This window comes from Carlito syrichta, unplaced genomic scaffold (assembly GCF_000164805.1).
Source record: "Carlito syrichta isolate Samal-C Ts95f unplaced genomic scaffold, Tarsius_syrichta-2.0.1 Scaffold72250, whole genome shotgun sequence".
NCBI lineage: Eukaryota > Metazoa > Chordata > Mammalia > Primates > Tarsiidae > Carlito > Carlito syrichta.
In genome coordinates, this window is record NW_007016346.1 from 172,827 (window position 1) to 197,540 (window position 24,714).

Sequence of the window (24,714 nt, forward strand, 5' to 3'; positions counted from 1 at the left end):
ACTGTGACCTGAAGAACAAGCAACCGTTCCCGGGGAAGACACATAATGATGGGTTAGCAAGCCCTGTCGGAAATTCTGCTGCAGTGGGCATTGCCCATTAGACAGACTGCCCTCCCAGCGGCCCCCGGCAGCTCCTATCCACAGAGGAAGCTGTCATTCTGTTCAGGGACGTTCCTCTCCCAACTAAGGCAAGGGAGGCAGAGACACGGTGCTCTGTCAAGCCCCGGCCTGGGATAGTCTGGCTTAGGGGGCCAATCCAGGTTTGATTCACAGTTTTTCCCCCAAAGAGCTCCAGGACCTTGGAAAACATCCTTCTCAGACATAGTTGGCTCCACTGTAAAATGGAGCTGATGGCGCTTGTGGAGAGGACAGAAGCTGGATGACAGTCATGACAGCCACCACTCATTATGTCCAGAGCTGCATGCTCCATGCTCGCCACACCACTAAGGCCTCTCAGCTGCCACTACGAGGTAGGTGACCCGTCAGGATGCTCGCTGCTGTAAACAGCAAACAGAGAAGAAAAAAACTAAGCCCAACGCCAGCAGAAGGAAGGCAAGTAAGTAGATGAGAGCAGAAGTAAATGAAAGAGAGAGAAAATCAACAGAGAACGTCAATGAAACCAAAACTGGCACTTTGAAGAGATCAACAAAAGGACACACCTTTAGCTGGACAGACCAAGAATCAAAGGAGAGGACTCAAATGACCAAAGTCAGGCAGGAGAGAGGGGGCATTGCCCTGCTGTCCTTCACAAACACCCAGCTGAAAGAATAAGCAAAATCACTATTTCACAGACAACAGGTGTAGGTCCAGAGGATGACAACTCAGCAGTGTCATCAGCGACACAGATTCTCTCTGCTTTACAACTCTTGTTTACCCTCTACTCTCTTCCTTCCCAGCTCATGATAGGATGACACTACCTTCTTCCTGGTGACTTGTGTTAGCTGAGGAAATATGAGCGGAATGGCGTGGATCACTTCTGGAAGGCTGCATGTGGAGCTAGGGTATGTTCTTTTCTCTTTGCTGCGATGGTTGTGGAAGCCCCTTGTGCAGTGGGGTGAATACGGTCATCAGAGAGCAAGTGTGAGAATGGTGTGCATGCTGTTGTAAGCCATTTAGATTTCAGGGTTGTTTATCACTGCACGTGAATGACAGACTACTCGTGGTTCCAGCTTCCTGCTAAGGTTGGTTCCCCTCACAATCACAAGAGAGCTGCACGACAGGGCCCCTGCCTAATCAAATTGGGAACAAAAGTCATTTTGCTCACATCTATCAAGAGCAAGAGAACCTTCTCCCCAGGGGAGAATAATAATAATAAATTTCTCCTTTCAGTCTGGGTCAATGTAGGTTTTGTATCTACCTCTGAACCCACCAGAATTGCCAGGGGATGCCCATACTGATTGGCTGGGACAATTATCTGCTGGAGCTTCAATCCCATCTCCCCGTACATAGATTCAGATCGTTATTCAGATGACTTATATCATGATGAATAATAATGGTCATAAGACTTAGGTTGATTCACTCGCTCAAGGTGAATAATCTACACATGTGGTAAGTAGCAGAGCTGGAATACAAAACACGCTGTCAGGTTCCAGAGAGGGAGTCCTTACCCTCTGTCAGCCCCAAGGTGATGAGCTTTGTTAACTTATCTATTGCTTTTTCCCAGGACTGAGAAAAATGGACATATGTGGAATAAATGAACAGCAGGCTCCGTCCACCCGATGGAGTGTTGGGAGGATTAAATGAGACATTGTGTGCTCTGAGCCTCATAGGCTACCTGCCCGGGAAGTCACTGGTCTTAGCCCCTCCTCCATCAAATGAGAAGAGAAATATGTCACTTCTGTTATCTCTTTACAAGACGTTTATGAACAGCCAATGAGATAACACATGTGAAGGTGTTTTGGAAAGCAGAGAGATTACTACTAATGACAGTTATTTTATGCACAATAACAATCACCAACATTGCAATTTTTGGGGGGCCCACAACTAAGTGGCTCCAGGGAGCCGATGACAGTGATTAAAGTTTTGCTAAGATTTTTCTACTTTTCATGACCCCAGACTCAAGACGGCATTTCCTGTCCCCACCAAAGAAATCTATCAGGAAGGGAACAAGTGACAGGAAAGGGTGAGAATGAGCCTTGTCGGAAAAAGGCAAGCCCAGGCATTTGGTGGGCACTGACTGGAAATGCCTCTCTTTCTCTGGTTGCTCGTTTTCTCTGAGTCTGCGAAGTTCATGACAGGTTCCCCAGTGTGTGTAAATTAGGCAGAGCTGCGGTTGTGCAGTTGGACAAGGTGATCTCCTTCCCTTTTTCTCCCTCCCTGCTTCCCACTCCACCTCCTTTCTTCCTTCTTTCTTCCTCTTCTCAAATTTCTGTCAATCCCACGTACCCCGTGGTCTGGTTGGTGATAACCAGAGTTCTCAAAGATACACATCACCTTGATGTTGCTACTCTGACTCAGGAAGCCCAGGACACCTGCCCCTGCCCCACCTCCATGAAGCCCTGTTTTGCCTCCACACTGTCCTTTTCCTGAACTTGGATTTCATGGCCCACTGTCTCCTGCAGACCTTGATTCCCTGCCACCGTTAATGGCACCTGCTTTCTCTCACATCCCCCATACCTCTAGGCCGAGGGGTGGTGGCGGTGACCAGGTTCTTGGCTCCTTTGTTCCTGTTGTCACTTCCTGGCCATCCCTTCCCATGTTCCTTCTGCTTCCCAAGAGGAATGGTTGGGGGGTGGCAACGAGGAGCAAAGAGACAAGGACCTGTTCACCATCATTCTCTGGCCCTAAGGTATACGGGGGAACAGGTGCTTTGCACCAGCAGCCTCCACCATCTGCATTGCCTGACATTTTTACCACTCAATGACCTCCCGATCTCCTCTCTCGGTTGCTAACAACTCTGGACCCTGTTGTGTGGGCTTGTATGCCATCTCAATGCCTGTCCTTCTCAAAGGCCCCATTCTCCCTGCTGCACCCCCTTTCTTTACCCTGCATGCTCGTGGCTGGTGATGTTGCCTCCTGTTTCGTTGCAAAGTACAGTGGATGCTCTTGGGGTGCCATGTCGTATCTCTGGCTCAGCTATGACCTTAGCACAGCTGAAGAACGGACAGACCTTCTCAACTCCCCCTTCATTCCCAGCCTCATGCCTCAGGGGCTTTTTGGGGCTTTCTCTGAGCCTGGAAGTTCAGGCCACTTAACACCCCAGAGGCAACCCTTAACCAATGGGAGCTGGAGCCCACATGACCCTACAAACTCACTCTCTGAAGTCAGGGTATATCTAGGGTTGGAGAATAAGGATAAGACAAATGATACATAAAAAGACAAATCCGGCCAGGCTCGGTGGCTCAGCCTGTAATCCTGCGCCTTGGGAGGCTAAGATGAGGGGATTGCCTGAGCCCGTGGTTCGAGACCTGCCTGGGCAACTTGGTGAGACCTCATCTCTACAATAAATCAAAAAATTAGCCGGGTGTGGTAGCACATGCTTGTAGTTCCAGCTACTTGGAAGGCTGAGGCGGAAGGCTGTGGTGGCCGAGAGTGACCACTGCACTCCAGTCTGGGCGACAGAGTGAGACTCCAAAGCAAAAAAAAAAAAAAGATAAATCCATGGTAGGGGCAAAATCCACAGTAGGGGCAAAATGATGGCTGCCTGCTGGTCTTCCACAGAGCAGAAACACAAGGACAAAGGGTTTTCTGATCACCCATTTTGGCAAACTTCTCTATCTGAACCTGCATCCAATCTGTCCCTTCCCCTGGGGAAGGACCAGATGACTTCTGAGGATATGGCATGCGGGGCAAAGGCATGCAATCAAATTGGGTTATGCAGCCACTTGACATCCCCAGCAAGAGTGTGAGGATTTGTGGAAGGTCCCATTGGGGCCGCCCCAAGTGGAGAGAGGGATGCCCAGGGGGAAAAGGGGGAGACTGGTGGAAGGGAGGGCAGGGGGGGACCATGGAGGGAAACAAGGGACTCCGAGACCTCTCTCCAGTGGCATGGCTCCGCCTTCTCTGCTCCCGTGTGGGGCACCATCCATGTAGCATGAGCCATGGTAAGGGGGGCACAGCCCTCTGGGCTCTCCATACTCAACTGGGAAGGGAAGGTTCTGTGGCTGCCAGATGCCTCTGTGGGCTTCAGCTGTGGTGGGATCCTGGGATCAAAGAGCAGAGACCCAGAAGGAAGAGACCCACCTTTAGAGGGCGAGAGATGAGAGGTAGAAACATCAATTAAACCTTTTGGAAGAGGAAAGATGTCTTTGAATCCACTTTTCTCAAAGACTGGCACCCCTGGGGCCCCAGATTGCATTTAGATTACTTGGAAGCAGCATGTGTGGGTTAAAAACTCTATTTTTCTCCCCCCTGGACTCTGGCCAAGGGGCACAGTGTGGAGCCTGGCAGTGGGTGTCTCTTCCACCAGTAGAAGTGAGGATGGGACAAGATGGTTTCTCGCTCACAGGTAATGGTCCTCTCTCTTTCTTCATGGTTATCCGTACAAGGTGATGTAAAAGGACTGCTACCCAATCACTGGCAAGTTAAGAACTTTGAGGGATTATTATGTACACGATTCGGTAACGTGCTATAGCAGGCACAATCTTCTTTGGTAACTGTGGCTTCAGCTCATAATAACACAGTTTGAAAAGTAACTGTAGGCTGGGCGAGGTGGTTCACGCCTGCAATCCTAGCACTTTGGTAGGCCAAGGTAGGAGTATCTCTTGAGACCAGGAGTTCAAGACCAGCTTTGGCAACATAGTGAGAGCTCATGTCTACAAAAAAATCAAAAAATTCGCCAGGCATAGTGGCTCATGCTAATAGTCCCAGTTACTTGGGAGGGTGAGGTGGGAGGATCACTTGAGCCCAGAAGGTGTAGTCTGCAGTAAGCTGTGATTTTGATTGTGTCACTGTGCTCTAGCCTGGATGACAGAGACCTTGTTCAAAAAAAAAAAAAAAAAGTAAAGAAAAGAAAAGAAAAAAAGTAACTGCAGCCCGGCTAGCTACTTAGCCACACTTGCAGGGAGAAGACCAAGGTGGCAACCTAGCAGTCCAATATACTGCTGATGTTGTACTTTTCACCGGTTTCGGAAGGCTTCAAGGTTTAAGAAAATAAAAGCCACCCCTCTTCAACTGTCCATTTCGAATCCAAAGTGAATTCTAAAAATGACACCAAATAGAAAACTGGCATTGTCCTTCTTTATGACTGCATAATATTGCATTGTGTATATGTACCCCATTTATTTTTGTCCAGTCTAGCCTCGATGGGCAACATGGTTGGTTCCATGTTTTTGCTATTGTGAATAGAGCTGCAACACACATACGTGCGCAGGTATCTTTTTGGTAGAATGATTTGAGTTCCTCCGGCTGCAGCAACTCGGATGGATTTAGAGTCGATCATACTCAGTGACCCACCACAGAATCAAAGAACAGAGTACCCTATGTTCTCACTCATAAGTGGACCTTGAACAATTACCAGAGCACTATAAGAAAGGGACTGGCAGTAGTGGGAAACTGTCTGGGGAGATGGGGTGGGATTGGCAGCTCAGGGAAACTGTCAGGGGAGGGAGGGGCACACCTCATCCACAAGGGTACCCGCAATAATCAACGTTCGTATACCTAACCCTGAATTGAACCCCACATCTTTATAACGAATGAATAAATAAATGGATGGATGGATAAATAAGTAAATAGAAAAATAAAATTAAAAAAAAAGAAAACTGGCTTTGTAAATGACACGACGACTCTGAGGCTTGCACCTACCAGGCTCACGTTAAGGGTCCCGATGCATGAAGAATCTAAAAATTAAGGGCATTGAGCCCAAGAGTTCTAAGGGTCCATCCTGAAACGAATCTGAGATCCATCTTCTACTTCTCTAAAACACGAGCCTTGGCTTTCACTTTTGACAACGAAGTTAGCCGAAGGGACTGAGCGGCGAGTGCACTTCAGCACCTACATTACAGATTCGGAAAGTTCCAGAACCCTGCGCGCACGAGGCAAGGCTCTGGAGGTCCCCTGTGGTGTCTGTGCGCACACCCCTGCCCGCACGATTGGACACCCTCCACCATTCCGTGCACATCTTATTTCTCAGCCGGGAGGACCAAGGTACCCAGAACTGCACCGTTTCAGCCCTCAGCTTTTGTAATGAATCGCTGGCATTCTTCTCTTTGGGGGTGGCATTCTCCCAGGGACATTCAAAGAAGGAAAAGCTGTGACCCGCAGGCTTCTTCTGCCCACTTGGCCCCTGGTCTGCCGACTGAACCTCCTCAGAGGCCGTCGCCCCCAAAGCAGCAACGCTTCTTTACGCCAAGGCTAGAAATTCGTGGTCTTCCCGTCGAAGAGCACTCACTTCCACTAACGTTTCTGAGACACCGAGGAATGGCTCTGATGTTGCTTTTCCATGATAATTGCTTTGCCTTTCAAAGTTTGCTCTCCGTGTGACAAAGCTCTAACAAGGCAGTGAAAGCCCACGGAGGCTGTCTGCGTTCCCTGCAGAGAAACCAAAAATATTGGGAGCTTAAAAATAACCCTGCATTTTGCAGGTAACTCGTTCTTCGCTATTAAGTGCCCTTCCTCTCCAACGCAAGCACTCAGATGCTAAATGAACTGTTAACACGTATTTTTAAATAGTCTAATTTATGCTAGTTCAAAAATATTCCTGTTCCCAAACGGCTGCGCTTTGCCATGAGTGGCTGAGGAGTCAGGGTGCGGTGATCAAGCGTCTGTGAGTGGCTTTTGGCCTCCTGGTCATTTATGTCTCTGGGTGCAGTTGCACAGCTTGTCTCAGAATCCTGTAGTGACAACGGAAGAAGATGAAAGGACACCACTAGCACTGCGGGGTTGACAGCTCCAGGACACATGAGCTTCCTTGCCTCTCAGGGACAGGACAGCCACGAGATAAACTGTCGGCTCCTCCTGGGGGCACCCCTTTTTCCCCACTCACCCCTGGCAAGAATATCAGGGACTCCAAAGGTGGGGACAAAAACCGAAAGCCAACTACTGCTTCTGGGGCTTTCAGCCACACCCAGGGGTGGAGGTCTGCTTCAACTAGTGGGGTTTTAGGAGGCCCTGTGGCCACACTGTCCAACCCACCCCCCCAGGGGGAGTTCTTGGCAGGGGGAGAGCTCCCTTCTATCTTTTCCTCCCTTGAGGGGAAAATGGGTCATCTCTCAACGCTCTTGCTTTTGTCATGAAGCCCAAGCTCTGCTCACGGGCCAAGGCCTGGCCCAGCCAAGCTCCCTGCCTGAGGCTCTCCCTCCTCTTCTTGCCCGTCTTCCTCAGATATGGCCGGGTTGTTCCCAGACCATGGCCTCTGTGCTTGTTCCTCCTGCCACCCTGTACCCTGGACTCTCACTTACCTTCCGGGTGTCGGTTTAAGTGTCACAGCCTCAGGGAGCTCCTTGACAGAGGACATGAGTCTTGCCCTCATCCTTCAGAGACTGCTTCCTCTTATTCCTTCTAGTTTCGATCACCACATGGAACTTAAAAAAGATATTTGTCCTGCCCACTACGGGGCATGAGTCAGACTGCACCTGGCAGGAACTCTGTAAACATTGACACACGAGAAAAGACCGCCCTTACCATTGCCTGCCCAAAGCTCCCAAGATAGGGACTCAATCTTGCCTCACTGTTCCAGAAGCACCCGAGGTACCGACTGGAGTTTCACCTCCTGTTAAGGTGACGCCGAACGTATACACTGTTCTAACAAGCCCGGTCTGTGGGCATGGCCAGAAGACTTTCTTGGTGAAGTGGTTGAAAAATCACTCCGATATTCCCTGGGGAAAAAGATATTTCCAGCCTGGAAGAGGCATGACATTCTGTACAAGTACAATATAGATAAATCCCCCCCCCACAAATCGTTTGGAAGTTGCCTGCCTGATACGCCACTATCCCCAGTGGCTTATTGTGCTTTCTCTTTACCTAAGGACATTCTCCTACAAAGCCACACTATAACCATATTCCTACTGTCTAACCCTTAGACTCCACTGTCCGAGTAAACTCAATGTAGCGAAAGGATCCAGTTCTGAATCGTGTGTTGTGTTTCCTTGTGGTGTCTCTTCAGTCTCCTGTAGTAGGGCTAAGTCATTCATGGCCTTGACGCGTTTGAAGGTTACAGGCCAGTTTTCTTTTTTAAAAATAACAACTTTATTGAGATATAATTCAATAACCATAAAATTCACTCCTTTAAGTCTACAATTCCATGGTGTCTAGTATTGTTACAAAGTTGGACAACTGTCACCACAATCTGATTGTAGAACATTTTTAGCAGCCTAATAAGAAACCTGTACCCATTAGTGGTTATTCCTCCTAGTCCCTGGCCACCACTAATCTACATCTGTCTCTGTGGATTTGCCTGCTCTGGACATTTCATGCAAGTGGAATCATGCCTTAGTGGCCAGTTGGTCCACAGAATGTCCCTCAAGTCGGCTTGACACTTCCTTGTGATTCATTGCAGAATACTGCGGAAGACATGCTGTGTTCTCAGAGGATCGCACCAGAGGCACACAATTTTAACTTCTCCCAATACTGATGATATTATACTTTATTTCTTGATCAAGGGAGTGTCTGGCATTGTTTCCCACTGTGAATTTGTTTTTCCCTTTCTAATTAGTAAGTATTTTATGAGAAGATACTTTGAAACTATGTAAATATTCTGTTCCTCATCAAACTTTCAATTTATTCATTTATTGATTTATATCAGTATGGACTTACGGAAAAGTCCGACTTTATTTAACGGGTTAAAAAAATCTGTTACTACCATTATTTATTTTTACATTCAAATTGTCCCAAATGTGGCTCATCCCACAGAAGCTGATTCATGCTGGCTTTGATGTCTTTTTGACACGTCCCCATTATTTCTTCAGCATTTCCTTGTCTTCTGGTACACAATGTTCTAGGCTGTCTTGTATTCCCAGCCCCCAAATCAGCCATTTAAGAAGCCCTGGTTTGTTTTATTAGAGAATGGTATTTAGGAGCCAAAGAATAGATAGAGTTTAGCACTTGACAAAATGGAAAATAAATGTTAATTGGCAGCAACAGCTTAAATCCAGGTGCCAACAATTGAACAAATTACAGGAGAAGAGGAGGGGTGAGGAAACAGTGCTCTGATGCTAGAAAAGACATGGAACCTTCCTAGAGGAGGGGGCACAGCATGCTTGCTGGAGGATGCACAGCAAATTCTGGAGTCCCACGTGCTGCAGATCAAGGAATTCAATAGAAGGCAAGACCAGCAGAACTGCATGGGCTCTAGGTAAGGCTGGCCCAGGACCAGGAGCTCCCAAGTCACTCTGCCCAGGGTCAGGTGGAACGAGGAGAGCTGGAAAACCCAAGAGCTTGACATGAGAGGCTGCAATGCAGAGAGAGACTACAGAGTATGTCTGGGTGGACTGAGATGAAGGGTGACCCGCACCCCTCTTGGTCACAGCAGCAACCTCACAATGCTTTAACAGAGAAAACCAATGCTGTGCCAAATGTAAACAAAGGAAATTTGAGCATGCAGAGTAGCTTCCTACAGATGAAATAGCCCTGGGTCAAAGAGACATGAAGGAAGTCGTCTTGTTGGATGATTCAGCCCCAAGAGACGATGATGTGGCAGTTGGTATTTTTATCATTTGACCCATGAAGACATTCATGACTGGAGTGGCTTGTTGGGGGTCTCCAGATGCTGGGGGTCTACTCCAGTTTTCTCTGCTCTAGTCAACTCTTTCTGTCAAATGCCATCTTACTAGAAGAGCTCTACCTTTTGTTGTGTGTGTGTGTGTGTGCGTGTGTGCGTGTGTGTGTGTGTGGAGAGAGAGAGAGAGATTTTAAGAAATTTGCTCATGCCACTGGGAAGGGCTGCCAAGTCCAAAATTTGTAGGGCATGCCAGCAGGTTGGAAAGTCAGGCAGGAGTTGATGGATGTTTGAGGCAGAATTTCTTCTTCTCCAGGAAACTTTAGTTTTTGCTCTTAAGACCTCTCACTGACAGGATGATGCTACACTCATTATCGGGGTACTCTCCTTTATTAAGTGAACTGATTGTAGATATTCATTTACAAAATACCTTCATAGCAACACCTATGTTAGTGTTGATTCACTGGTTACTCTAGCCCACCCATGATGACTCATGGACCACATCAGAACTCTTTTGTCCAGGGCTGAAACTACATTATCAGAATGATCAAGGTGGGTTTTGCCATGTATCAAACATTCCAGGAGCCTCCATTCCCCTCTCAAATTTGAGGCATTGCATTTAGGCCACCATAAGACCTGGGAAGAGCAGCAGCAGTGGGAAACAAACCAGGCCCACCAATTTTAGCTTCTTTGGGTGCAAAGGATCAGTGACCCTGCCGCTTCCTTGTTTCTCTGAGCCATTATCAATAACACAGTAGATGTTTAAATAAGTCTGAAAAAGTCGATTTCTCCCCCCGCCCCGCAAAAAAAGTGATAAAAGTCCCCAAACAGTCTTTTAAAAGTAAGTAAAATACTAAAAAGTAATTGGCGATAGAACGAGAAAGCAAAAGTGAGACTCCATTAAAGCAACAAAGACTTCTGTGGACATGAAACAAAGCCCAATGCCATGAAAGAATCTAGGGCATAAGATAATGAAATCTGTAAGGAATTTAAAAGATCAATCTTTACATGAAAGCATAATCTTAACACTGATTAAAAAATAATTTTTTTAGACACTAGGAAGAAATCTTCAATCACCAAGGGTGGTTTTCAAATAAAAAGAAATCTGCACATGCAAAGCGGCTTCCATTTTCATTTTCAACTTTTATTCCCAACTTCCAAACTTTTCCACTTAAAATATATAACTTAAAAACTAACTACTTTGAATAAAAATTTGGGGAAAGCACATATTAAACTAGGTATTTAAAGAAAAGATGGATTTTTAATAGGCTAGAAAGCATTTTGGAAGGCAGAAGAAGAAAACCAAAATTTAACCGACTGTGTGAGAGCTAAATTTGGCTTTGAGCTTCCTGGCAACCAAAGTAAAAGTAGAATATAAGAGCAACTCACAGCTGGGCTCGGTGGCTCAGCCTGTAATCCCATGCTTTGGGAGGCTGAGGTGAGTGGATTGCCTGAGCCCGTGGGTTCGAGACCCACCTGGGCAACTTGGGGAGACCTCATCTCTACAATAAAATCAAAAAATTAGCCGGGCGTGGTAGTGCGTGCCTGTAGTTCCAGCTACTTGGAAGGCTGAGGCGGAAGGATTGCTGGAGCCCAGCAGGTCGTGGCTGTGGTGGCCGGGAGCGGCCACTGCTCTCCAGTCTGGGTGACAGAGTGAGACTCCAATTCAAAAAAGAGCAACTCACCATTCCTGTTTTAGAGTATGCATTCTCAGGAAGGCAATATGACTCCCAATGGATGGAGAAATGATTTTTGGTAGACCAAAAATTATTATTTTTTAATGCAAAAAGCATAGACTTACATAAAGTACATAAATAGATATGCAGTATATAATAGTGTATATAGGTAGATATATAATATATCCATATATTAAAATTTCATGAGCTTGATTAGAGGAAAATTCTGTCTAAAGACTTCTTTAAAGGCAATTAGAGAGAAAAAAAGGTGTTGAGAAACACTGTTGCCTAGTGAAATGTATCATTGAAATATATCATGAAATATATCATTGCATCCAGAGTTATATGTTCTTCCTGGAACCTCATTCCAGAAGAAATGTATCCAGGAGACACTGATAATGAACAGGGCAGTTCTCTCTGATGACCGTTTTTTCAGTCCATCTCTTGATTTACAAGGTGAGGAAATTCTGTGTTTGCATAGAGTTTGAGAAGTTTACTTGGTTGTGAATATATGAGCACATTGATAATTTATATTAGGAAATTTCTGCAACATTTTAGCCGTCTTCGCTTTTCTCTCCCTAGCTCTGCTTTGTGTTCTCCGAGGACATCCCAGTTCTAGAGGCCCCTGTGAGACACACGGTTGGGGTGAGGGGTCTGGGGTAGGATTTCCTGCCAGGGTTGGGTAGTGTTAGGGTTGTCCTGATAGATGGGGGAAAAACAAGAATCCAGATGTCAGTCCACGATACAACTATAGTTTTCTGTAGGAGTAAGAACTCTTTTATTCAGTTTTGGGTGGCTGCCTACGCAATGTGAAACTACCCCAAATCAAGCTGTTGCCAGAAGCAAGCTGCTTCCATACTTTACCCGATGGGTGGGCCCATCCGATCATTTTTAGTATGGTGGATAATACCCAGTTTCTAACATAACTTGACAGAGAATGAATATTTACCTTGGTGAACGAGTAAAGATTTACGAAGACAAAATTCTATGTTCACACGGGTCTACGATCTGTTGGGGGTGAACTGGATATTGACAAGTATGAATAAACTGGGAGGATAGCTACTCAGTGAGGCAGACCCTCACAGTTTATTGGGTTCTGAGGTAGCCTCTTCCCACGCCTGTTGGAGGGGGCTGAGAGCACATTCTTATGGTTTAAACAAGAACCGGGGTGAGACGAGGACCCCATTGCCTTCTTTGGTTGCTGCCACCTAAGATCAGCCTGGTAGGCCCCAAAGAAAGCTCCAGGGATCCAGGCCTCTCAAGTTAAATCGCACACACTACTACACAAAGCCCGTTCTCAAATTAGCAGCTGAAAGAGGCATACGTGATATGGAAACCACCAGAGAGCCCTCGGGGCCCAGCTGAGGGAAGAAAAGGGCTTCACCCATGGCCCTGCTCTGCTCTGCTCATGGTTGTGAAGACACACAGCCACGCGTAGGGATGTGAATGCCTTCTGTCTGGGCTTCAGATCAGAGACAATGATCAGAGATGAGTAAAAACTATGTTTGAAGAAGATGTGTGCATATATAAATGTGGGTCACTAGCTTTTTAAGAAAACACAATAGAAGCAGCAGCATTCATCCCTTACAATAAAGGATAAAAACATAGTATGTCAGCCACGGTGCGTCTTTTTAAATAACATTTTATTTTTCATTGTCAGTGATTAACTTTTGAGCCTACAAGAAGAATATCATGATTATAGTGAATAAAAAAATATAGATGACAGAATACAAATATTAGGTTATACAAAGTTAGTTTTTTTTTTGTTTTTTTTTTAAATCATTGTCCACCAACATTTTCAGGACTTTGGAGCTCTGAGAAAACATTTTAATTTGTAGGTTTTTTTTTTTTTAAACATTTCCAGCAGTTAAAAATTAAGAACACATACTGAGAATCATTTGAAGATGCCAATTACAATACACAGAAAGATCACAAAAATTAAGTTCTAAGAACCATCATATATACAAACTTCTGTACAGAATGAGGACGAAAGGAATTCACCCAATTCAAACCATCTCTTGTGGCATACATATCTTTTTCGAAAAAGAGTGAAAACTTATCTTTCTATATTCATTTATCTTTCCACTTGATTCAGTATTCTTAATGGTGTTTCCACTCCATAAATTAGCAACTGTTCAGTAGCTGAGAAATATCATATTTTAAGTTACACCAAGGGAAATCAGGAACTTCCCCGAGAGGGTGGAACTTATGTGTCTGATGTAGACTGAACCAATAAAAAGTCACACTACCCATTGCAACAAGGAGGAGATTGATAAAACATCCCGTGAAAGCCAGCTAGGGTTTTGGCCTATAGAAAAAATAAGGATTTTCACACATCATTACACAGCTTCTCAAGGGTAACATCCTAGCCTCTCCCACTCGGCTAAACTCAGATCAGTTGAGCTCTTTGCAAATACAACTTATTTGGCACAAAAAGAAAGGATGGGCAAGACAGGCTCTCTTAGACACGGACGCACTCAGAGATCCCTGACTTTGATAGACAACGGCACTTCCCGACCCACAACCACCAGCTCCATGATGCTAAGGGCCACACACTCCGTGGCTAGAAATGGATTCCTCTGAAGGAAAAGCAATTGCACTAAATGTTAGACGTCACAGGCCCAATGAGGTAAATGCCAGACCCAGAAGACGTGGAGGAAGAGGACAGATGCCAGCTTGCTCTTTCCAGATGGCGTTGCTGTTTTCACTGCACGATCCCAGAGTCCACTGATGTCTGCTTGCGAGTTGTCTTTGGAGGGGGAGGAGGTGGAGTTTTGCTGGGCAGTGGAGGCGGCAGATGCTAGAAAACATGAGAATGAGGAAGATATCACATTGCTGATGCTCTGACAGCAAAGAAACCGTCTCCAGGTGGGTCTGATCTGGCACAGTCTCTCCACGTGACTCAGACTCCATCCTGCCTGACTCAGGGCTGGCGGGTCTGCTATGCTCAAGACTGCAGCCATGGGACTTCCTGATATCTCTCAGTACATCTCACAAGGTCTGCACAGCCCCTGAGAAATACCACTGCTCTCTGTGTGGCTGCTTTCAACCTAGGGGCTAGCGATCTGGCTATCGATCTATTGTCCAAGGAACACACAAAGTCTTTGGAGATGCTTTCCAGGGGTGAGAGGAGAGACCTTCCCTCGCCTTCTGAACTGAGAGCAAAGGCCAGCACACTTTTCCTGGAAAGGGATTGGACAGTGAATGTTTTCAGCAGGCCACATGATCTCTGTAGCAGTGACTCAACTCTCTTGATGCAGCTACAAAGCAGCCCCAGACAGGGGGTAAAGAAAGGGGCATGGAAACTTTACTTACAAAAAGAGGTGGTTGGCTGGATTTGGCCCACAAGCCCTGAACTGCCTTAGATTCACCAGAAAGAACATGAATTTCCAATGTAAAGGTGACAGAAAAAACCCCGCTCGAAGAACCTGCCGTGTGTGAATGCTGGAGGGCAACCTTACCTTACTGCTCCTGGTACTCTCATGCCCATCACAGAGACTGGCATGCAAGAGATATTCTGTACATATGGGCTAACGAAACAGGAACGTTAACGAGCGAATGAGAACGTGAACGAATGAATAAGTAAATAAATGAAGAAATGAATGAACAAATGAACAGATGAGGGTACATGGAAGTATACCATAGGGAGAAGGAGCCAGGATAAATTCACAGAACACTACCCTCTCACTGAAGGATAAGAATGAATTTTTAACAGCTTCTCGGCGGAGGTTCACATTTAGCTAAATTTGAGAAAGGAAGTTTCTAAGGACAGACAGTGACAAAAATGACCTACTGCTTAACATGGAGGGGAGAATAAATGTAGAAAAAGAAAACTGATCCCATAATATTATAAGAGTATAGGACACAATTTTTTACAAAAAGCCAATTAATAGACTCACAAGTGCTTTTCAGGTTGGTAAGAACAGTTACAAGAGATACCTACTTCGAGGACCGAAAAAGTCGTTTGTTTACATGTGAAAGCCACCCCGATCGCCTAGTGGGGGGCAGTTAGAGACCAGACCCACGTGGTCTGATACCAACACAATGCTGCAGATGACTTTTGCGCCAAATATAAGCATGTCAGGTTTATCGCCATTAAGCAAAATGATAGCTCAGATTACTGGGGAGAAGAGCCATTTTGAAAGGAATGACAGCTTAAAGTAGCAACAACCAGAGACAGAGTCGCCTACAAGCCTGAGGCCGATCAATGAGAGTGACAGGAGGATATTGATCACCCCCCATGGCAGACAGATAATCATTATCCTAAAACAGCTCTCGGGGCCTGAGCAAAGAAGGCACCCCAGGAAACTCAACTGCTTCCGCCTAATTATGATATACTAACCACCAGTGTGTCCCCTGAAAACGCCCTCATGCTGCAAGTAAATACCACAAAAAACAAATACCAAAGATACTCAGGTGGTTAATCTAATAGAATCCACACCCCTTTGATAAATTGAGCCAAAGCTGGTACATCAGTCCCTTACTTAATCAACAACATGTGGCATCAGTAACCTAGAATGACGCATCCAAGAAACCGAGACAACAAAATGCTACCTCCGAGTTGATCTGTAACAAAAATGAAGCTGGTTGTAATTCCAAGTTCAGAATTTTCAGCTGCCCAGTATAGGGAGACCAGGGGGACATTCCTGCTTTTCTGATAAAATAGAGATGAAAATAAAGATGTGAGCGATTAACTCAGCTGTGAGTAAAATAGTACCCCCACAAATCCACAAATGCAGTGTTCTTGCTGGACTCCTAAATCTCCTTCTGCTCTCACATACAGTACTCAGGGAAGGCCAGGCTACATTTCTGAAGGGCAACAAAGCATTCCGGCCTCCTGGGAAACCCTCTTCCTAGGGTAAGAGGTCTCTACCCTAGGGTCTCTAGGGAGACAGAGCCCATTTCAGCAGCACTTGGGTCTCAGAAGAGCAATCTCTCCCTTTGATGTAAAGATGCAGTCCTTCTGCTTGTTTAGTTTTCTGAAATAAAAGGAATAATCACATGCATATACTGTAAGTAAACATCCCTCTCTCCCATTCTTCTCATAAAAAGAGCGATAATAACCTTTCAGAGCACTTGTGGACAAGTTGCCTTTAAAAAAAAAAAAGAGAAAGAAATGGCATGTAGAATTGATATTGTTTATTAAAGAGAAAAACAAAAACAAAAACAAAACGCCCCACCGTTATGTAAAAAAAAAAAAAACCAGAGTCATCCCTCAACCTCAAATCTTCAGTGCTCTACAGGAGTTTTGTGGCGATATAATGACTTTATTGAGGCTGGAGAGCAAAAAACATGACCAGCTACAGATCTGAACAGGGACGTTTCAAGCCTCAGACGGCACTGATTTAATTTGCCAAGGCCGTGAGTGACATGGCTTGGAGAGGGCTGACCCTGGAAGTATGTGCTCCCGCCACTGCTGGGTGGGTGTCATTGGCATGCCTCCCTGAGCACTCTGCCTTCCATGCAGGCCTGGCACAAACAAAAGAGGATGGCTGGAACAGCAGGGGTGTCACATGATGGTAGTCTCGAGAACCAGGAAACAGGCTGGATCTGAAAAGGTTTCTAGAACTTTCAGCTGGTATAACAGAGGCTCTTTTAAATGGCTTTTAGACACTTTTAGTAAAGTTTGCCTTGGTACGTAGGCTACTCAGAAGAAGCACATCAGGCAGGATTTATGATGAAAACAGAGCTTCCAAGGAAGTCCAAACTTGGCCCTCTGTAGATTCTCCATGAGCTCCTGTCACCCCCCAGGAGCTCCCAGCATCAGAGTGGTGTTGCCTGAAGGAACCATTTGGATATGAGCTTCTCAAGAGTCAAGCGGGTGTATGACCGGGGCGTTGCCTCCCATACAGGGTGATCTTGGCTTGTTTTAAAAGGTCAGACACGCCGGGCTTGGTGGCTCAGCCTGTAATCCCGTGCTTTTGGGAGGCTGAGGTGAGCGAATTGCCTGAGCCCGCGGGTTCGAGACCCGCCTGGGCAGCAAGACCTCATCTCTACAATAAATCAAAAAATCAGCCAGGCGTGGTAGCACATGCCTGTAATTCCGGCTACTTGGAAGGCTGAGGTGGAGGGACTGCCGGAGCCCGGCAGGTCGAGGCTGCGGTGGCCGAGCGCGGCCACTGCACTCCAGTCTGGGCGACAGAGTGAGACTCCAACTCAAAAAAAAAAAAAAAAAAAAAAAGTCAGACACTTCTCTTGATAGGAAAGCTTCTGCTCAAAAAATCAACATTTCACAAGAACTGCGTCTCCAGTGGAAGCACCTTCACGGTGATGACAACCCATGACAACCATCTGGAACACCTATTTTTCTCTTCCTCGTTCTGAGGCACTATGTCGAAATGAGCTTTTGGATGCATTCACCGATCATAATGTGGAACCATGGATCTTACCTCCCGGAGTCCTTATCGCTTTGACATCCTTTCTCAAAATCAAATCTAGGCCCATCCTACAATTTTTCTCATGTGCTCCCTAGCCTGACTCGAACCCTCTCGTATCTGGAACGAGGGCTTCCTGTTTTGCGGAGGGGAAGTAATAAAAAACACCCACGTTTCAGATTCCCGACTTACCCTCTGGTGTGGAGGAGGGGGAGGAGGTGTTGGCGAGCCCGTCAAGTCCTGGTTTTCCATCAAATTCCCGTAATCCGCCATGCTGCCTTTGAGAGGCAGAGGGGGTGGGATGTCGGCCACTTCCACCCCAGTCATGCCGTTCAGCTCCAAGCCTGGAAAACCGGGATCGATTTAAAATCAGCCTGACCTCCCCACTGAGCCTCACTGCTGTGTTCTCTTCCCGGGAGGCAGGGAAGGCAGAAACCCTGTATTCCCCAGCCACGTGTGTCAACAGACCAGGGAAGGGGAGAACACCAGAGGTGGGATGCCCTCCTGATGGCAATGTTCTAGAAAGAGCAGAAAGCAAGGCATCAATCCACTGCAAAAGCAGTCATGTCAGGCCAGCCCTTTCTGATCTCTCCTCAGGCCCCCTCGCCTCGGTGGCATCTGACAGCTGGGCGCCACGAAGACTGTCTACACTGCCACTCTCAAAGCCCAGCCCGGACTCTTTAGTCAGCCCCCGGCCGTCGTCACCTGGAGAGCTTCACTAAGAGAAGTCTAACACTGTGGCGTCCCAACAGCCGCCTGCCTTCAAATCTCGCTCCACAGGAAAACCCACAATCATACAAAATGAAGTTATTAGCAGCAGCAGTCGCCGTGGCTGTTGCTTTAAATAAGCCGAGGGGAAGTACAATTGATTTTTGAAAAATCAAAAAAAGAAAAAAGCGGCTGTTTTCAACAGGAGGAATAATCATTAAGGCAGGATATTTTCTCAACCCTCACGGAGAATCTTAGAAATAATTTGTTTTCTTTTATAGTAAAGAGGGGAGAATGGATATTTTTTTATGGCTGCATCTCTTTTGGACTTTTCCCCCAAGGAGCCATCTGATGAAAAATGCTTCATTAAGAAAAATGCTTCCTAGGAAGAGAGTTGTGTCAGTTAGTAAGGAAGCTTGGCCATGGAATTGAGGGGGACAGGGAGGAGCCTTTTGACAGTTACTGTCCTGGTGATTGGCGCCTGTTTGTTTGCCATTACTGTGGTTGAAACAGACATGACATCAGATGTGTCATTCTAGCTCTCTCTTCGTGTACGATTCAGTGGCTCTGACTGCACTGACCATGGTGTGCAGCCATCACCATTGTCTAGTTTGAGAATATTTCCATCACCCCAAACAGGAAGTCAGTCTCCATTCAATAATAACTTCCCGAACCTCTCTCCTTCTAGCCCCCGGTAACTTCTCTTTTCTGTCACTAGGAATTTGCCTGCTCTAGATATTTAAGTAGAATCATAATATTTGCCCTCTTGTAAATGGTCTATTTCACGCAGCACAATGTTTTTTCAGGTTCACCCACATTGTAGCGTATGTCGGAACTTCATGTCTTTTATGGCTGAATCATATTCTTTTACGTGGCTATTTCTTTCGATGCCCTTTTGTTTACGTGTTCATCAGGTGATAAACATTTGTGTTGTTTCCACCTCCTGGTTCTTGTGAATAATGTCGCTATGAACATTATCTGTTTGAGTCCCTGTTTTCAAATCTTTGGGGGTACAGGCCTAGGAGTGGGATTGCTGGGTTGGACTGCCATAGGTTTAACTTCTGAGGAACCACCACCCAATTGTTTTCCGTGATGGTACCTGTTTTGAATACTAAAAAATATTTGGACACAGGGGCTTTGCAGACGTAATCAGTTAAATCTCTCGAGATGAGATCATCCTGGATGTACAGTAGACCCTAGATCCAATGACTGGTGTCCTTCGAGGAAGGAGAGAGAGGACATAAGGGAGAAGGCCACATCTCAGAGGCTGAGACTGGAGTGATGCAGCCACAAGCCACAGAATGCCAGGGGTCGCTGGAAGCCACCAGAAGCTCAGAGAGAGGCACGGAACAGATTCTCCTTCAGAGCCACCAGAGGAAACCAACTTGCCCATACCTCGATTTCAGAATTCTGGCCTCCAGAATTGTGACAGAATACATTTCTGTTGTTGGGAGTCACCGGGTTTGTGCTGACTTGTCACGGCAGTCCAGGAATTCGGTCAAAACCAGGAAAATAAGTTACGTCCCTCAACCTTTCCAAACTGCCTGGGAGTGCTTCTCCACTGCACATTCCTCTGGGACACAAGGAGGCCCGAGGCTTTCTGTGGCTCAGAGTCCTGATAATGCAAAACGGGCTGTGATAACCCACTGGAGGAGGGTGAGAACCCGGGACGTATCCCACACCTTCTGCAGGTTGAGCACTGGGGACTGGATTTGGGCTTGATTTACTGAGGTCTGGTCACCACAGCCCAATAAGTGAGGTGCTCATCTAAACTCATTCTCTCGGCTGCAAGTGAGGGAGGTTCTTCTAACTTTAGAGTCTTCAATCAAGGGGAAGCCATGAAACAACACCATGAATTAGATATGGAGAATGTTCCACTTACTGGACTGCAAACCAAAGCTGAGCTTGGCTCTTGGTGTGACCGGAGGGGGAGTTTGCTGGGAGGAGGGTGACAATGGAGACACTGAGAAGCGCCTTTCACTCCCGATGACGTTGATCACCTGGCTCTTCGGTCTCTGGGGCCGCAGGGGGCTTATCTATGTGACAGTAAGGACAGAAAGAGCACAGTCAGGGTCAGTTATGGGCCGAGTTATGTTGTCTTGGAAATTCCTGTGTTGAAGTCCTGAAGCCCAGGACCTCAGAATGTGACCTTCTCTGGAAATCGAGTCTTAGCCAGTGATCAAGGTAAGACGAGGTCACTAAGGCGGGCCCTTATCCGCTAGGACTGGTGTTTTGATCGAAGAGGGAAGTTTGGACACTGCCATGTCCAGTGTGAAGATGAATGCAGAGATCTACATGACCCGTCTACAAGCCAAGAAATGCTGAAGACTGCCAGCAAACCCCCAGGAGCTAGGAGACAGATGGGCAACCCACGCTTCCCCACGGCCTCCGAAGCAGACAACCTGCTCACACCTCAACCTTGGACTTCTGGCCTCCAGAACTGTGAGACAAGGAATCTCTGGTGTTGAAGCTGTCCAGCACGCGGTGCTCTGTTATGCAGCCCTACCCCAAGGATCAGGGCCTATGGTGCTCTACTTACGTAGCCTGAGGCAGCCAGCACACCCGTTTCGTGAATATAAATGCAAACGTGGCTGAATGTGGCTGTCAGCTGTGCAGTGGCCCAGCGAGAGCATGGAGGGTGACCAGCCAGGGTCAAGAATGGAATAAATGGCCTGCTCTGCTCCAGAATTCCCCACATGAGCCCACCCTATTTCGGTCTTCCTTGGCACGCATGCAGATGTCTAGGAACTTAGGGAAGAATTTTCTTTATTCCTCTCCTTCTTCTCACATGCTTTGTCCTTACCATGTAGGGATTACTTTCCTCTCTTTTCCCCTACATTTCTCCTGCTTGTCTCTGGCTTTTGAAGGCCCTAGACTTTCCCCTGCCTAAGCCCTTTCCCTGCCTGTGTTACGTTGGTACATATTATTTATATATTTCTTTCAACTTGGTCTCAGATCATTAGGCCCGGGGAAGCATAAGCAATTATAAAATACTCACAGGTAGGAGTAATTAGAAAATTTTTTGACTCAGCCCTGAAGGAGAGACCTCCCCACTGCCCCCCAGGAGGAGCCTGGTGCCGTGGCTGGATCCGGGCCTGGTGGGTGAGCTGTGCCAGTCTGGGGGAACAACAGGGCAAGCTGGCTGCAGTATGTGTCCTAAAAGAGGTCGGCCAAGTCAGGGTCAATCTGGAGGCTACCCAGGCAGGAAGGAAGAAATGGGCCCGTGGCTTGAGAGGAAGAGTCAGGCCCTCTGGAACATGAGTGACACAGGACCATGCCAACAGACCTACTTCCAGAACGATCCTGTGCTCACAGGGGAGCCGGGTACCCAGGTGCTGTGCCTCCTCTGCAGAAATGACCTTGTTCCAGGTGGCAGAACGGCAGTGAGGAGTCTGGAAATGCCGGGCTAAGCACTGGATTCTGAGGTCAAATGTGCCCGGGGGCTGGCAATAAGGATTCAGGGACGGTTGGGTGTTTCTCTCCTCCTTCCCTGCCATCCCATGACAACGCTTTCCCATTCAGAGGCCTAAGGGGGCTATCCTGGGAAGATGGTAATTGCAGCCTGGAGAGGTTCCCTAAAGGTCATGAAATTCTTGATGATGCAAATCAAATTGGAAGCTGAACCCAGCCCCAAGGGGTAAGGAGGGAAAGCCTTACAGAAGCGCTGACACAGGCCCTGGTGTGAGGGGAAGGGCAATTGTTCTGGGAGGGAGCTGGCATTGCCCCTAGGAAATGGGTTGCTGCTTCTGTTCCAGTGACCCTCCTCCCACCTGTCCTGTCCTGTGGTGCACGGCTGGTCACAGGCACAGGGAGGCCTGCTAGGAAACTCCAGGGGCCTGCCTGTCCTCCCAGACCTTGGCAGCACCTGTCTCCTGCAGGAAGAGACCCCAATGTAGACTGACAGGTAGCCAAGCTGGATGGAGGTCAGGATTCCTGGCTTCCAGGTGCTGCAGCTGTGGTCATTCTGAGACTGGGTCAGATGCTGACAGCCAGGCCAAGCTTCTGTGCTCTGACCTTGCTGAGTCCTGTGGGTTTGCTGAGGGCATTCAGGTCTAGCCATGGGGCTGGGGAAACTGACATGGCTCTGCCCTGGCCCTGTCCTTTGCAGGTGTCCTATCAGGGAGTCTGGACCCCCATGGGCAGGAACCAAAATGTACTCTGTACTGGCTCAGTGCCTGGTATGCACAACTCAGTTGTGATCAACTCTGCCACTTGGCACTTCTCTGAGGTCCCATTTCCTAGGGGCAATGCCACCTCCCCCCCAGAGCAATTGTCCTTCCCCTCACACCAGGGCCTGTGTCAGAGCTTCTGCAAGGCTTTCCCTCCTCATCCCTTGGGGCTGGGTTCAGCTGTAATATTTTAAAATGGAACTTAAATAGAAATGTATGAAAGACTTATACAGTGTCTAGCAGTTAGTAAGTATTAAAACGCTTCTGCTAATTCCCTCACCTAAGTTATGATGTTTTGAGACTCGAGAAAGCTACCTAGGACTTGAGACGGAGATCTCAGCCTGGCCTGGGGAAGCCAGGCATCCCAACTTTCTTGAAGAGAGGACAGAGAATGCAAGGAGGTTCATCAGAAACCCCTCAACTCCACTGCTAAAGGCTGAGCACCCGGGTACTTCATGCCAGCCTCTCGGCAGTGACTTCCCTGGCCCCGACATCTTCATGTTGTATAGAGACTCTTCCACCTAGCAAAAGCCACTGCACACGTCCATGGGCCTCTGAGGAGCATTCGCCTGTTTGCCACCATGTCATATCTCTGGCATCTGTCTTGTACCTCTAGAAAACCATGCAGCATGTGACTTCTGTCTGAGGGGCATGCGGTCTAGATGAACACAGACCCTGGTTTTTAAGATATATATGTATGTATGTATTTATTTATTTTTGGAGTTGGAGTCTCACTTTGTTGCCCAGGCTAGAGTGCAGTGGCATGCTCACCATCACCGCAGCATCGACCTGCTGGGCTCGGGCGATCCTTCCGCCTCAGTCTTCCAAGTAGCCGGAACTACAGGTGCACACTACCACATCCGGCTATTTCTTTGATTTATTGTAGAGATGAGGGCTCACCAAGTTGCCCAGGCTGTTCTTGAACCCATGGGCTCAGGCAATCCCCTGTGCAATCCCAAAGTGCTGAGATTACAGGCTTGAGTCACTGAGCCCGGCCTAGTTTTTAAGCTAGAAACAAGCAGCACAGTATGTCTTATTAAAAGGTGGTCCATTTGAGCCCTCCTAGCAAGGAATCCTTTAATAACAGCCCAGATAGAGCTGGCTAGGTCATGGGCAACTGCTCGGAGCAGGTGCATCCTTGGCTACTGGACAGACAAGTGTCTACCCATTTCTAGGGGAAGGTGGCTCTGAGCCTGGCTTTGCCTTGGACACCAACAGCCTGTGAGAATCTCTTCTTTGTTTTTGTTTCCAGTCTAGATGCGCTTTCTGAATCAAGTCCTCCCCAGAAGCAGCCTGGGATTATGTTTGTACTCAGACCCCCAACAGGGTGGTTGGTGCACTTCTGGGAGGATCAGCCCCCAGGCCTAGGCCTGGATGAGAGCCTGCTTCACAGACTCACTGCCCTCATGAGCCCAGGTCTGGGGAATGAACAAGGCTTATCAGGATCCACTTTAAATGTCAGCTCACAAGCACGTGTCATGTCAAGTCCCTATAAGTCCTTCTGAAAGATGGCCAAAGGGTTTAAACGTGGAGCAGATGAGAGAGAGGATGACCCAACACTGAGTCCAGCTGGTGGGGCCCCATGGAAAGGAGTCTGTGGATTCTAACTGAGCAGACCTTAACTCTTGGGCAGTAACTTGCTTAGAGATTTCCAGTCAGCAAGGGGTAAAAGAAAGGCATTAATTGCTCAGCTGACATGGAGGACTGTTTTCCGACAACAAAAGTATTCCTATTCATCTTCTGAGATATGAGGACATATGTTGGAACAGAGTCTAATCAAGCTACAGAATCTAAAAATATGTGGGCCTTGGTGGCCCTGAACTGGGCCACTTTGGACTGCAAGATGAATTCAAAGATGAGCCTATTCTGCGTCTTATTGCCCTTCCTACATAATAACCTTGATTATTCAAGGTTAGGTTGAGATGATACCAGGTTTTTGTTTTTTTTTGAGTTGGAGTCTCACTCTGTCGCCCAGACTGGAGTGCAGTGGCCGCTCCCGGCCACCGCAGCCTCGACCTGCTGGGCTCCGGCGATCCTTCCGCCTTAGCCTTCCGAGGAGCCAGAATTACAGGCGAGCGCTACCACACCCGGCTGATTTTTTGATTTATTGTAGAGTTGAGGTCTCGCTACCTAGATGGGTCTCGAACCCGGGGGCTCAGGCAATCCACTCACCTCAGCCTCCCAAAGGCGCGGGA

General features: G+C 47.3%; 1 protein-coding gene across 1 annotated transcript in view; it reads right to left on the reverse strand.

The window, feature by feature from the left end:
* Window positions 1-12,893: 12,893 nt before the first annotated feature.
* DOCK1 (dedicator of cytokinesis 1) overlaps window positions 12,894-24,714 on the reverse strand; it is a 362,706-nt gene continuing 350,885 nt past the window's right edge. Inside the window, exons 27-29 of the mRNA XM_008052893.2 lie at window positions 20,233-20,386; window positions 17,835-17,986; window positions 12,894-14,068 (exon numbers count right to left, since the gene is read on the reverse strand). Of these exons, the coding sequence (XP_008051084.1) occupies window positions 13,973-14,068; window positions 17,835-17,986; window positions 20,233-20,386 (402 nt within the window). The 3' untranslated portion in view covers window positions 12,894-13,972. The remainder of the gene's footprint in view (window positions 14,069-17,834; window positions 17,987-20,232; window positions 20,387-24,714) is intronic.